Source organism: Apodemus sylvaticus, chromosome 11, assembly GCF_947179515.1.
Source record: "Apodemus sylvaticus chromosome 11, mApoSyl1.1, whole genome shotgun sequence".
Classification (NCBI taxonomy): Eukaryota; Metazoa; Chordata; class Mammalia; order Rodentia; family Muridae; genus Apodemus; species Apodemus sylvaticus.
In genome coordinates, this window is record NC_067482.1 from 76,247,820 (window position 1) to 76,262,435 (window position 14,616).

At 42.7% G+C, this 14,616-nt stretch overlaps 1 protein-coding gene across 2 annotated transcripts in view; it reads right to left on the reverse strand.

The window, feature by feature from the left end:
- Htt (huntingtin) overlaps window positions 1–14,616 on the reverse strand; it is a 144,407-nt gene that overhangs the window by 97,243 nt on the left and 32,548 nt on the right. Inside the window, exons 6-10 of one of the 2 annotated variants that reach the window (XM_052199620.1) lie at window positions 13,842–13,980; window positions 6,435–6,576; window positions 5,578–5,756; window positions 3,452–3,656; window positions 2,312–2,359 (exon numbers count right to left, since the gene is read on the reverse strand). In XM_052199620.1, the coding sequence (XP_052055580.1) occupies window positions 2,312–2,359; window positions 3,452–3,656; window positions 5,578–5,756; window positions 6,435–6,576; window positions 13,842–13,980 (713 nt within the window). The remainder of the gene's footprint in view (window positions 1–2,311; window positions 2,360–3,451; window positions 3,657–5,577; window positions 5,757–6,434; window positions 6,577–13,841; window positions 13,981–14,616) is intronic. The other variant, XM_052199621.1, reaches the window with a different exon arrangement.

Genomic DNA, 14,616 nt, shown 5'->3' on the forward strand with positions numbered 1-14,616 from the left:
CTCTGAACAGCAGTGGTGCTTTAACCTGCACTCACAGGCTTGTCGGCCCTCCTGGGAGGCTAGCTCTCTCACGGTACTATTTGGGTATGGGCCTCTATGGCAAAGGATCAGCTCTGGACCAAATAGAAACCGGAGGGTTCCTGTCCCACGCTGCTCCTTGGTTCTGGGTCCTGAAGGTTTCGGGTGGGTTCTTCTGAGCAGAAGTAGTGGTTTTACCTGCACTCACAGGCTTGTACACAGGCTAGCTCTCTTCTGGTGCTATTTGGGTAGAGAGCCCTGTGGCAGAGGATGCTGAATTTGAATCTTAATAAAGCAATTTCTACCTTCCAATTAGGTTCTGGAAAAAGTTCTCCCAGGGTAGATTCCATGAAGACAAAAGAGGGCTGTCAACAGAGAAGGAGGCTCTGGCCTCTCTGACTTTTGCTGAGGCTTATGTGCCCCACAACTCTGTTTTTATCTATTTTATGTCTGGCAGATTACACTTGTCTCAGTTAGGGCTTCTATGGCTGTGATAAAACTCCATGACCAAAAGTAACTTAGGGAAAAACTGAGTGGAAGGAACCGGGAGGCGTACACTGAAGCAGAGAACTTGGGGGAATGGTGCTTACTGGCCTGCTCAGTTAGTGCTTGCTCAGTTAGCTTTCTTATAGCACCTAGAACCACTAGCCCAGAGGTGACGGTGCCCAAAGGAAGTTGGGCCTTTCTATACCATCAATCAAGAAAACGTATCACAGGTTTGTCCACAGGCCTGTCTAATGAGGACATTTTTTCAACTAAGGTTCTCTTTTCCAAAACGACTCTACCTTATATCAAGATGACATAATAGCCAGCACAACACTAGGAAAAAAGAATCTTTGTTGTAACAAAAAAAGTTTTAAAATTACCAGTCTAAATAAAAAATCATAAGGAATTTCAGGAAATAATAGAGATAAGAACTCATCTCAATAATATCACCTTTGTTCCCCATCTCTGTACAAAGTGACTGTGGAATGTTATCAGAGTGATTTTACCAAGTGCCCACTGGGCTCTCCTAGATCAAGAATAAATATTTCTTAGAATTTTTCTCGCCTTTGAACATTTGCAGTGCTTTCTAAAACCAGCATTTCTCTTACTACAACGGATCAAAGGTTCGGCTTTCTGTTAAGAGGCAAGGTCTTCTCAATTGCCCAAGACATCTGTCTCAGCCTCAAGGTAACATCTAGCTCCCAAATTCTTCAAATAAATGTTCTTGTGATTCAATGGAGACTAGAATATTGTTCCTGGGGAGAACTTATTCAAAAGTGAGGTGTACTGTCATCCCAGCAAATGATACAGGCAGGGAGATTCAGCTCAAGGTCAGCTCACACAACACAGTGAGGCCCTGTCTCAAAACTTAAAAAAAGGAAAACCACACACACCCTCATTTAATATGGCAATAATTCTGTAAGTTTTAAATGCTCAAATTATGACACAGAAAACAAATTCGTCTTTTAAGATTTTAAAAATAAAGCTGACAGAACTTCTTTTCCAGGAAAATTCATAATGTAAAATAAACTGCAGCTGCTGCAAATGACCAGATGTGTGAAACTATCAGGTCACATCAGAAACGCTGGGATAAATATAGGTCAGAAAACACACATGCAAGAAGTTAAATATGACTGATAAACTACACATGAACGAAATGAAGAACCAAACAAAATGAACTATTTAATATTCCTAATAATAAAATTCATTAGGAAGGGAAGTTAGGGTTGGAGCGAGCACTGGCTGCTCTTCCAGAGGTCCTGAGTTGAATTCCCAGCAACCACATTGTAGCTCACAACCATCTGTAATGGGATCTGATGCCCTCTTCTGGTGTGTCTGAAGACAGCTACAGTGCACGCATATAAATAAAATAAATAAATGTTAAAAAAAAAGAAGAAGAAGAAAAAGAACAGAAGTCACTTTTCTAAAGTATAGTAGTGCACTCTCTAAAATGGTGCTGAGCCCGCTGCTGCTTTAAGATTTCAGTGGGTAACAGCGATTTTATATATCATTGTTCTTCAGCAGTCACAAGGCAGGGAAACAACTGCAAGAGTCTATAGCCTGCACATTTAAAATATTTGTTCTCTGGTCCCTTATAAAAAATTTGCTGACCTTAGACCTCAAACACTAGAAAATATGATAAACAACTGTGATATAAACAATTTTTAAAAAGCAGAAACGTCGGGTTCCAGCAGTATTTACACACTCTCTTGAGAGGAAATATAAGCAGGATCTAATTAATGCATTAATTACAAACACAGACACAGCAGTTCGATTCAACACAAGACTCAGATTTTGAGATAATCACCTTTTTGCTTTCTTGAGAGAACAGGGCTGCATGAGGAACCCCCTCCAGCTGTAAATCACAGAAAGCAACAAAAGAAAGTAAGGTAACAAGCTGCTAAAATCTGCAAGAAATCAAAAAATCCTCAAAAAGCTTCACTCAAATCCTGCAATGGGGATGTGGACTTCCATAGGACATGTTTAACACCTACAGTGTCACACTTTAAAGGTGAAAATTACACTCATGTTCAAATACAGTTTTACAGATATGACTAAAATGTCAAAAAAGCTCATATAAATTGCCCTTTAAAAGCCAAAATAAAACTCTAAGATCTCACATTGTATGGACAAGCAGAGGCCATACACAAGTTTTCATTAGAGACAGACAGTTCCTAGGGTGCATGGCATACTTGCCACAAAAATAAACATTCTTTAATGACAAGGACAGCAAAAACATTTTCTGCTCATAGTTCAGGCAATCTTTTAAGTGCACAAGGCCACAAGGACATTTTCCAGGCAGACTGGCTCTACTCTGCAGCCACAGTAAGTCTGGCTCCTTGGTGTATTTACTTGGTGAGCCACAATAAGTCAGGGTCAGCAGAATTTGTCCACGTCTTCTAAAGGCCAGGTCCCTTCTAAAGGCTGGCAGGTCTAGATTCCCACCTGCCCCACCACCCATGACTAGCTCATGTCAGACAGGGCAGGCTGCCACTGCCTAATCTATGGCTCAAACTCTTTGAGGATCAAGAAGAACAGAGACTAGGTTAAGGAGGTATCTTCGAGGGTCAGGAATGGAAAGGGTTCTGTAAAGTCAGGATCCAAGTTGAAGAAGAATACTAAATCCCCCCACAAAAGGCATAAAAACCTATTCATCCCTGACAATCAAACATGAGAGTCCTGAAAATTGCCTAATATTTCTATTTCATTGCATCCAAAATGGAGGTGACAAGCCAGAAAGTCAGGAGACCAGGCTTTAAAGGTGTGACTTCATTCTGTCATCTAGCTTTCTAAACTGTAGATTTATTTGCAAAAGCAGAAAGATACCTACATTGTGAGCTTGAGCAAGGAATTCAGGCACGGATAGCTCAGCACCGCACAGCCCCATAGAGCAACAGAAGGAAGCAACACTTAATGCACGGCCATTAGAAGACCTTGGAGAACGCACCTAAAAGTTCCACAATGCTCCCGCTGCGGCCTCGGCCCCGGGCTTCCTCTTGAACCAGGGTGAGCTGCCCAAGACCTCCTGGTGTGGTCAGCGCTTGCAGTAGCTCAGGTGGAGGGGTACGGAAGAGTTGCTGCAGGAGCTCCAGCGCCCCTGTCACCACATTGTGGTCTTGGTGCTGCGTGTGATGCAAGGTCAATTCGTAAACCTAGGAGTAGAAACAGAGGTCTTCAGTCATGTTTAAAATGCATCCCAGGGCTGGAGAGATGGCTCAGCGGTTAAGAGTGCTGGCTGCTCTTCCAGAGGTCCTGAGTTCAATTCCCAGCACCCACATGGTGGCTCACAACCATCTACAATAGGATCTGATGCCCTATTCTGGCACACAGGGGTACATGTAGACAGAGCACAATCAAATCTTAAAATGCTTAAAAACTAAAACAAAATTAATAAATACATAACCATGTCAGATTTCACTTTTGTTTTCACTGCCCTTTGTCAGCAAAATTGTGCCTTAATTTTTCCCTGTAAAGAACTGCTGCTTCTACAGGTAGGGTCTGTGCTATTTTCTGAATTCCCATAATTTCTTTCATTTATATTAACTCCTTGGAAATACATAAAGCACTTCCTCGAGAATACCAGTAAGCAAACTCAGGATCTTCATTTCCCAAAACTGATGAATAGAAAAGAAAAGAATCCCAAAAGACACTGCTGTGAAGTCAAGTGGGGACATCCAACCATCAGAAACAAGGCTCTGAGAAGCCACACATGTTAATGATGTCAGTCAAAATCTTTTGGTGTTTTTAATACTATTACATACTATAGAAACAATGAGTTTGTTAGTTTTTTCTTTAAAGTTACCAGGGGAAAAAAGCCCACAAGTTTAAATCATGATTTTAGATAACACATAATTTACAATATAAATATATCCTGAATAATTTCAACCATATTTATAAAATCACTATGTAAATTAATACTTCACAGGCACTCTATATTTTTACTTTACAAAGTTTGCCAACCGTAACATTGGTTTGCAAGATAAAAGCAAAAAACAAACAAATGCAGGCCTAGAGAGATGGCTCAGCTGTTAAGAGCATTGGCTGCTTTTACAAAGGACCCTGGATCAATTTCCAGCACCCACATGGCAGTTTACAACTGTCTGTAAATCAAGTTCCAGTCAATCCAACTCCCTCAAAGAGACACGTGTGCAGGCCAAACACCAATGCACAATTAAAAAAAAAAAAGCACACATTTTCTTTTCTCAAGGCTGGTGTAGAATAAAAAGATGAAGAGAGAAAGTCTCCACTAAGCGGCCTTAAGGCTGAGCGTTAGCTCTTCCCATGCCTGCATGCACATGCATACCCGTAATCCTGACAGGAACTGCCGGCACAGCCACACCTGGCTTTATACTTGCTCTCCACTCCCCATTTTGGTTTGTTGAGATCTAGTCTCATCATGTAGCTATGGATATCTTGGAGCTCCTACATAGGCCAGGAATTTGTTGAACTTGTACTTTTCTCTTGACATCCCAAGCACTGGGGTTACAGGCATACAATGCTATACCCGGGTTCTGTGCCTGCTTCTGTGGATGAAGTCCCATTGGAATATGGCCACATTTATGGGCTATTTGTGGCTTTCAAACTACAACACTTGGGGGGGGGGGGTGTTCAGTGAAGACAGCTGGACATGCAGAGCTAACACACAGACTCTCTGGCCCTCTGTGAAAAATATGTGTGGTCCCTGCTTTAGGCAAGCAAACAACTCATACATGTCTGTGGAGACACATCTCCTGACTCCTCAGGAGCAAGGCAAGTGTACCATCACCCAGCTCACTTCTTTCTGTCCCAACGCTTCCGGAAACATGCTGCTTCCAAGGAGGAAACATGCTGCTTCCAAGGAGGAAACATGCTGCTCCCAAGGAGGAAACATGCTGCTCCCAAGGAGGAAACTTGCTGCTCCCAAGGAGGAAACATGCTGCTCCCAAGGAGGAAACATGCTGCTCCCAAGGAGGAAACTTCCTGCTCCCAAGGAGGAAACTTCCTGCTCCCAAGGAGGAAACATGCTGCTCCCAAGGAGGAAACTTCCTGCTCCCAAGGAGCACACGTTCCACACTTACCACTATTCACCCTTACCTGAACAAGCTGCTCTGCAGAAGGACAGACTTCCATTTCTTTCCGTGTAACCCCAAAGCTGCCTTTTAGACTTGTGTCCTTGACCTGCTGCTGGAGCAAGGGCACTAGACACCTCAATGTGAGCAACACACCGAGGATCAGGAGAGTGGGGTGTTCTTCTTCCACGGGAACCAGCAGACCTGCACAGGCAACCAAAGGAGCTCAACAGCCAAACCACTGCTCAGAGACCAACAGTCCACGCTGGTGAAAAAGGGAGACCTACAGGAATGCCCTGTTGCAAGCCTAGCAGTAAAAGGGAAGGGTGACATAAGTGAGGCTATGAAACACAGGCTGTGTATACCCACATCAGGAGCAGCCTTGAGCATAAACTTGCCAGGACCTTATAGGGAGTGGAACTGTATTTGGAATTCAGATACTTGTAACAAATGTCCACATGCTCACTCCAGCAAGATTTGCTTATGTTGATATTTTAACAGCAGAGAGAGACAAAGAGAAACAGAGAGACAGAGACAGAGACAGAGAGACAGAGAGAAACAGAGAGAGAGAGAGAGAGAGAGAGAGAGAGAGAGAGAGAGAATGTCACTTTCCCTAGAGTACCCACGGGGTCCTGAAGCATAGCCTCAGGCCTCTGAAGAGAAGGACAGGAAGGAGGATGAGGTTATGTACCAGCTGGGTGTCCTAGGGACACAGCTGCAGCTGAAAGGTCTCTGAGACCACTTATGGGCTGGCAGCATCACCTACAGAATTCACATTTATTAGTCAGCAGTTGCAAATGATCTAGTCCTGATGCCAAGGGTTGGTATAGTTTAAAAGTTTGAGCAGATGCTAAGGCTGGGCCAGCGAGCCCTTTCTCTTACCTAGGAGCACATTCAGAAGCCAGTTGTAGAAGTACTGTGTCCTTCTAGAATGCTGGCAGATGCTCACTGCTGAGCCAGCTGCTGTCCGCCGCACAGTGGGAGAGCTTGACTTCAAATTTGCTATGAAAGCTTTCAATAAAGCCTGAAAACAAAGTCAAGAAGATGAAAACGGAAGCTCCTGTGGAGCTTAGAATACATTTCACAGAATGCCAAATCCTGTAAGACATAAACTGTGACAAGCTGACACGTTTTTCATACATGGAACAAAAAAAAAAATCAATAGTCAGCAAGTATTTATTGGCAGTATATTTACTTCCTTAATAATTGCATTAGGAAGACTGTGTGATAGGTCAAATGGTAAATGAATTTGTAGCCAAGGTTGATGGCCTAAGTACAATCCCCAGAACCCACATAAATAAGAAATGCATACACACACACACACACACACACGTACACGTGCACACACACACGCACGCATACGCACACATACACATACATGCACACGCACATCAGGAACTTGCTCACTGTGAATAACAGTCTCAGTGTCTATAAGCCACTCATGGTATTCAAGAACAGTGATAGTAATAACGCTTTATATAAAATAAAGTTAAAAAACATTTGACAATAATAAGCACTAGACAAATACAGTGATAATCTGGTCTAAAAATTTCCTGCAGAAGTGCTGCTGCTATACTAAAATATCCTCTTTGGACTAGTGCCTCTGTGAGTGGAAGGCTGCAGCTTGTAGGCATGACAGTGCACCACGAACCACCTTCTAAGAAATCACATATAAGATATTCCTAGTAACCTCCAGAAAAAGCCCATAATGTTCTTCTTGACTGCTCCACCTTCTGCTTCCATTTATTTAACCTTGTTTCTCTTGTTTCTTTCATTTGCCTATGTCCCTCCTTTATCTCACTCACTATTTCTACACATAGTCTACATAACTGTTAACTTCATCGCACATTCCATAGTAGAACTGCCATTGTCAGTTTCATGGCCACTGGTGATACATTCAATGGTGGCTGCAATTGATTTTAAGTATATCTCTATATCTTATATAGTATGCTGATGATGATACAGCATGCTCGCGCTCATACACACACACACACACACACACACACCACAAATTCAACCAGAAGTGATATCCAGACCAATAGATGTTCTAATAACAACACTCACTCATAGAAGAATTGCGAAAAGGGAGACTCAGCTTTACTCCTTCCCGTTTACCCTCTCAGCCCTCCCTCTAACCCATCCCATTCCTTCATGTCAGCCTGTTTACCTAGAAACACTTTATGTGAGACCCCCAGTGACCACACCAGGCTAAGACTTGGGTAGGCAATTTTCATCCTACTTCCTGTCTTCCATGACTCCAGTCTCACCCCCAGCCTTGTGGCAGCCTGCTTGCAAGAGTCCTCCTACTCTGACTCCATTCTATGGAGAATCTACTACTCCATAAGACCCAGGAACCCCAACCCTTTAATCCCCATCTCTCCAGACACAATCTTTGTCCACTGCAGCCACCTTACAGGAGTCCCTCTTTACACCACAGATCTACCTCCTAAAGGATCCTGCTTTTGGTGTGGACAGGATCCTCCAGCTCTGCACTACAAACAGAGATTGAATTCTCCTGAGGATAAAGTGATCTGTGTACTGAAGGCATTTTTAGGAATGCCAAATCCCAGCTGTTTCTTTCTCAAACCTTTGAGGAGCAAACCTAGACAGAAAGACAACAGCCAGAAAGAGATAGTCTCCAGGATGACAGAACTGACAAACTCAGGAATCACTGGCCATATTATACAGGATGGGGGATCATAACTGCCGGGGGAAATAAACCATCTATTAAGCAATCTAACTAGTAAGAAATGGCACTGCTATTTGAGACTTCAGAAAAAAACAATAATTATTAAGTTTAGAAAACAAAAAGGCGTTCAAAAATCATATATAAGCGGCCATCACTATTGACTTGTACATATTAAAGTACATGTTCAATACAGACAGGACTATTGCAAAAGATACAATGGTTAGAGATGAACTCATGTGTTCTACTGTTAAAAAACAAATGTAAAATTTAAAGATCCAAATCCAGGAAAGTACGCATTATTATGTTTGCTCTGGAACAGAATCAAGGTAAGTAGGATAGGGTGGCACTCTGTTTCTAGAGCCCAGCAATGACATGGGCAGAAGAATGACTAGATCTCTCTCTTTAAAAAAAAAAAAATTGTTTTATTTATTATGTATAAGTACACTGTAGCTGTCTTCAGATATGCCAGAAGAGGGCATCAGATTTCAATAGGGATGTGGTTGCTGGGATTTGAACTCAGGACCTTCAGAAGAGCAGTTAGTGCTCTTAACCGCTAATCCTGATTAGATTTCCTAAATGTCAAAAGTTCATGACGGAAGTAGTTAGTAACTATGAAGAAAGAAAGAAAGAAAGAAAGAAAGAAAGAAAGAAAGAAAGAAAGAAAGAAAGAAAGAAAGAAAGAAAGAAAGAAGAGAGAGAGAGAGAGAGAGAGAGAGAGAGAGAGAGAGAGAGAGAGAGAAAGAAAGAAAGGAAAGAAAGGAAAGAAAGGAAAGAAAGGAAAGAAAGAAAGAAAGAAAGAAAGAAAGAAAGAAAGAAAGAAAGAAAGAAAGAAAGAAAGAGGGAGGGAGGGAGGGAAAGAGAGAGGGAGGGAGGGAAAGAAGGAAAGAAAGGAGGGGGAGGAAGGAGGAAGGAAGGAAGGAAGGAAGGAAGGAAGGAAGGAAGGAAGGAAGGTAGGTAGGTATTACCTTACTCAAATGGCATCTATATGACGGAAAGATCCAAGCCCAACCACTATGTGTGTGTACCTGTCCTGTCTCTGGCTCTGACAGCAGTTTTCGCAGAGACTCCCAACAGTATTGCAGTGCTTGTTTCTGCAACCATCAGGAGCTTCCACCACTCCAAGGAGGGAGGAAGACCAAGGACAGCGGCGGCGGCAGCAGCAGCAGCAACAGCTCCCTCAACAATCAAGACAATTGAGTTACACTAAACTCCTAGACAAATCACTTCCCTTCTGAATTCCAAACTTTATGAAAGCATCTTTTTAAGCAACACCTTAATATTAACAGGAAACAACTATAGCTCAGAGGAAAACAACATGTGAAGTTAAAAAAAACACTTAAAAACCCAGCTGAGGGGGACAACCACAGGAGAATCACTTGGGCTTCATAACTTCTAGTCTAGACAAAAGAAAAAGTAAACACCTGAGAGCACAGGTGAGACCACCACTTCTACTCAAATACCTGGCCCAGAGGAACCTGCCCAGAGCCATCAGGACATCAGAACACAGGAACTGAGGAGCAACCTGGGACAGGATCCTTCCAGATATCATCTGCGCCTGAGCTGACCCTGTGTGTGCCACAGCTTCCCATACCCAAAACCTGCAGTGAGAGAGCTGGTCTTCCAGAAATGCTGAGGTGAGACCACCACTTCTGTTCAAATTCCTGGCACAAGAGGGAGCCACCCAGAGCTATGAGGACACATGAACTAAGAAAGGGACAGGATCCTTCTGGTTTCCATCTGTACCCCAGAGCTGACCCTGTGCCATAGCTTTCCATACCCAAATTCTTCCCAGAGAGGGCTGGTCTCCCAGGAGTGCTGACACACAGGCTTACAGGAGGGACAAGCCACAGTCAGAGACAGCAAGACCAGCTAACACCACAGATAACCAGATGGCAAGAGGCAACGGCAAGAACATAAGCAACAGAAACCAAGGCTATTTGACATCATTGGAACCCAATTCTCCTACCACACCAAGCCCTAGATACCCCAACACACCTGAAAAGCAAGACTCTGATTTACAATCACTTCTCATGATTTACAATCACTTCTCATGATAATGATAGAGGATGTTAAGAAGAATATAAATGGCCGAACATGGTGGCGCACGCCTGTAATCCCAGCATTTGGGAGGCAGAGGCAGGCGGATTTCTGAGTTTGAGGCCAGACTGGTCTACAGAGTGAGTTCCAGGACAGCCTGGACCACACAGAGAAACCCAGTCCTGAAAAACCAACTGGTCTACAGAGTGAGTTCCAGGACAGCCAGGACCACACAGTGAAACCCTGTCTTGAAAAACCAACTGGTCTACAGAGTGAGTTCCAGGACAGCCAGGACCACACAGAGAAACCCAGTCCTGAAAAACCAACTGGTCTACAGAGTGAGTTCTAGGACAGCCAGGACCACCCAGCGAAACCCTATCTTGAAAAACCTATATATGTGTATGTGTATGTGTGTGTGTGTGTGTGTGTGTGTGTGTGTGTGTGTGTGTATATATATATATCCTTTAAAGAAATACAAGAGAACTCAGGTAAACAGGGAGAAGCCCTTAAAGAGGAAACACAAAAATCCCTTAAAGAATTACAGGAAAACACAAATAAACAGGTGAAGGAATTGAACAAAACCATCCAGGATCTAAAAATGGAAACAGAAATAATAAAGAAATCACAAAGGGAGACAAGCCTGGAGATAGAAAACCTATGAAAGAGATCAGGAGTCATAGATGAAAGCATCACAGAATACAAGAGAGAATCTCAGGTGCAGAAGATACCATAGGAAAAATTGACACAAGTCAAAGAAACTGCAAAATGCGAAAAGCTCCTAGCCCAAAACACCCGGGAACTCCAGGATACAATGAGAAGATCAAACCTAAGGATAAGGAACATGGAAGAGAGTGAAAATTTCCAACTTAAAGAGCCAGTAAATTTCTTCAACAAAATTATAGAAGAAAACTTCCTTAACCTAAAGAAAGAGATGCCCATGAACATACAGGAAGCCTACAGAATGCCAAATAGAGTGGACCAGAACAGAAATTCCTCCCATCACATAATAGTTAAAACACCAAATGAACAAAACAAGGAAAGAATATTAAAAGCAGTAAGGGGAAAAAGGTCAAGCAACATATAAAGGCAGACCTATCAGAATTACACCAGACTTCTCAACAGAGACTATGAAAGCTAAAAGATACTGGGCAGATCTCATACAGATCCTAAAAGAACATAAATACCAACATAAATACCATAAGCTACTATACCCAGCAAAACTCAATTACCATAGATGGAGAAACCAAGATATTCCATGACAAAACCAAATTTACACAGTATCTTTCTACAAATACACCCTACAAAGGATAATAGATGAAAAACTCCAACACGAGGAGGGAAACTACACCCCAGAAAAAGCAAGAAAGTAATCTTTCAACAAACCCAAAAGAAGATAGACACATAAACATAATTCCACCTCTAAAAATAAAAACAGGAAGCAACAATCACTATTCCTTATTATCTCTTAAGATCAATAGCATCAATTCCCCAATAAAAAGACATAGGCTAACAGACTGAATAAGTAAACAGGACCCAGCATTTTGCTGCATACAGGAAACGCACCTCAGTGACAAAGGCAGATATTACCTCAGAGTAAAAAGTTGGAAAACAATTTTCCAAGCAAATGGTCCCACGAAATAAGCAGGAGTAGCCATTCTAATATCGAATAAAATCGACTTTCAATCTAAAGTTATCAAAAAAAAAAATAGGAAGGACACGTCATACTCATCAAAGGAAAAATCTACCAAAACTCTCAATTCTGAACACCTATGCTATTTCACAAGATTCGCAGGCAAATGGATCTAGAAAACACCATCCTGAGTGAGGTGACTCCGTCACACAAGAACACACAGGCTGTTTACTCACTGGCAAGTGGATATTAGGCAGAGAGCATGGAATACCCACGATACAACTCACAGGCCACATAAAGGTCAAGAGGAAGGAAGGCCAAAGAGTGGATGCTTCAGTCCGTCTTACAAAGGGAAACAATATAATCAAGGGAATTAGAGGGTGGAAGGGACCTGGGAGGAAGGGGTGTAGGGAGAGGGTCAGAATCAGGTATGGGAGGAGATGGAGGAGATAGAGGACAGGGAACTAGGGGGTAGCAACCAGAAAGTCTCAGATGCCAGGAAAGCAAGAGCCTCCCAGGACCCCACAGTGATGACATTAGCTAAAATGCCCCACAAAGGGGAGGGAGAACCTGTCGAGACCATATCCAGAGGTTAGGCATGGCCCCCCAGTTGAGGAATGGGGCCATCCACCCATCTCCAAAATTTTAACCCAGAATTGTTTCTGCCTAAAGGAAATACAGGGACAAAGAGTGGAGCAGAGACTGAAGGAAGGGCCATCCAGAGACTGCCCCACCTGGGGATCCATCTCACATACAGACACCAAACCTAGACACTATTGCTAATGCCAAGAAGTGCTTACTGACAGGAGCCGGATACAGCTGTCTGCTGAGAGGCTCTGCCAGATCCTGACCAATACAGAAGCAGAGGTTTGCAGCCAACCATCAGACTGAGCACAGGGATTCCAATTGAGGAGTTAGGGGAAGAACTGAAGGAACTCAAAGGGCCTTATCTGGTATCAATGGGAGGAGAGACCCTTAGTCCTGTGAAGACTCAATGCCCTAGTGTAGAGGAATACTAGAGTGGTGAGGCAGGAGTGAGTGGGTGGGGGAGCACCCTCATAGAAGCAAGGGGTCATGGGATGGGGGGTTATAGAGGGGAAACTGGGAAAGCAGATAACATTTGAAATGCAAACAAAATGTCTAATTTAAAAAAAAAAATGTCTGTCTCAGGTTCAGGGAAACTCAACCTCAAAAAGAACAGGCAGAGAGTGATAGAGGACACCTGGCCCCTTCTCCTAGCCTCCATGCACACATAGGCTCATGCACACACACACATGAACATACACTTAAAGAAACAATAAGAAAAGGGAGAAGCTGGAGAGTTGGCTCAGGGGTTGAGAGAACTAGCTGCTCTTCCAGAAGACCCAAATTCAATGTGCAGCACCCACATGGTGGCTCACAATCATCTATAACTTTAGTTCCAGGATATCCAACACTTTTCTTGCTTCTGAGAACACTAGGCATGTACACCGTATACTGACAAAACACCTATACACATAAAATAATATATTAAAAATAAAACTTTTTAAAAAAGATAAAAACAGCCAAGAATTTTGCAGTCTGCAAATTATGTACTAAGTCTTGCTTTCTGGGCACTATAAACCAAAGGGGAGTCCTGGTGGCTTTAGGGCACCCACACCCACAAGACCCATCAGATCTTCTTCACTCTTCCCTATGAAGTCTCTTCCCTCATCTGGCTCAAGTAGCTAATTGAGTATACCTAAACCCATCCACTCTGAGGAAATGCCTTTGAATTTGTATCTATAAACTATCTCCCTTGACTATTTACCCCATGAAAGGAAAGCAGATGTGAAAAGAAACTCTAAAGATGTCTCTAAGTGAAGCCAACAAGACTCCAGAAGCAATCTCAAATGGCGTTCTCCCCAGAGGTACTAAGCCCCACTAGACTCATGCCAAGTGGCAACAACCATACCTTAATTTCATTGTCATTTGCGAAATTGCCAAAAGAAGCCATAATTTTAGGAACAGCTGCAGCCAAGGTCTCCTGAACTGATTCCTCTGGTCTTTTGCTTGTTCGGGTCAGGCATGGAAGAAGATTCACCAGGTAAGGCCTGTATGTGTAAGAGGAATATTCATCATTCTTCAGGTCTCCTCTGTTAAGAAACATAAGCTCATGGTTCCCTGTCAGGGAAAACCCAGTTTAATAGGTGAATTGGTCCTCAATGGAAACCACAATGCTCAACTACAAGTACAGCAGACACAAATGCTGATGAAGTTCAACTGTCTTTCATCTCTCCCATGAATTACAAAGAATATTAAGAAGTTAGGTGTAGGGACAAGCAAGATGTCTTCGTGGGTAAAGAAGGCACCTGCTGATAAGCCTGAAGACCCAAGTTTGATTGATCTCTGGGACCCACATAGAGGAAGGAGAGAATTAACTATAAGTTATCCTCACCCATATGGTGTGGCACACACACATAAAGACACACAGACAAATAAAATATAACTTAAAAGGCTGGGTTTAAATATTATTTGCTGAGTGTTGGTATTAGCTCTTCTTTGAAGGTCTGGTAGAATTCTGCACTAAAGCCATCTGGCCCTGGATTTTTGTTTTGTTTTGTTTTAGTTTTTTTTTTTTTTTTTGGGGGGGGGTTGAGGTTTTTTTAATGACTTCTTTTATTTCCTTAGGGGATATGAGACTGTTGAGATAGTTTACATGCTCTTGATTTAACTTTAGTACATGGTAC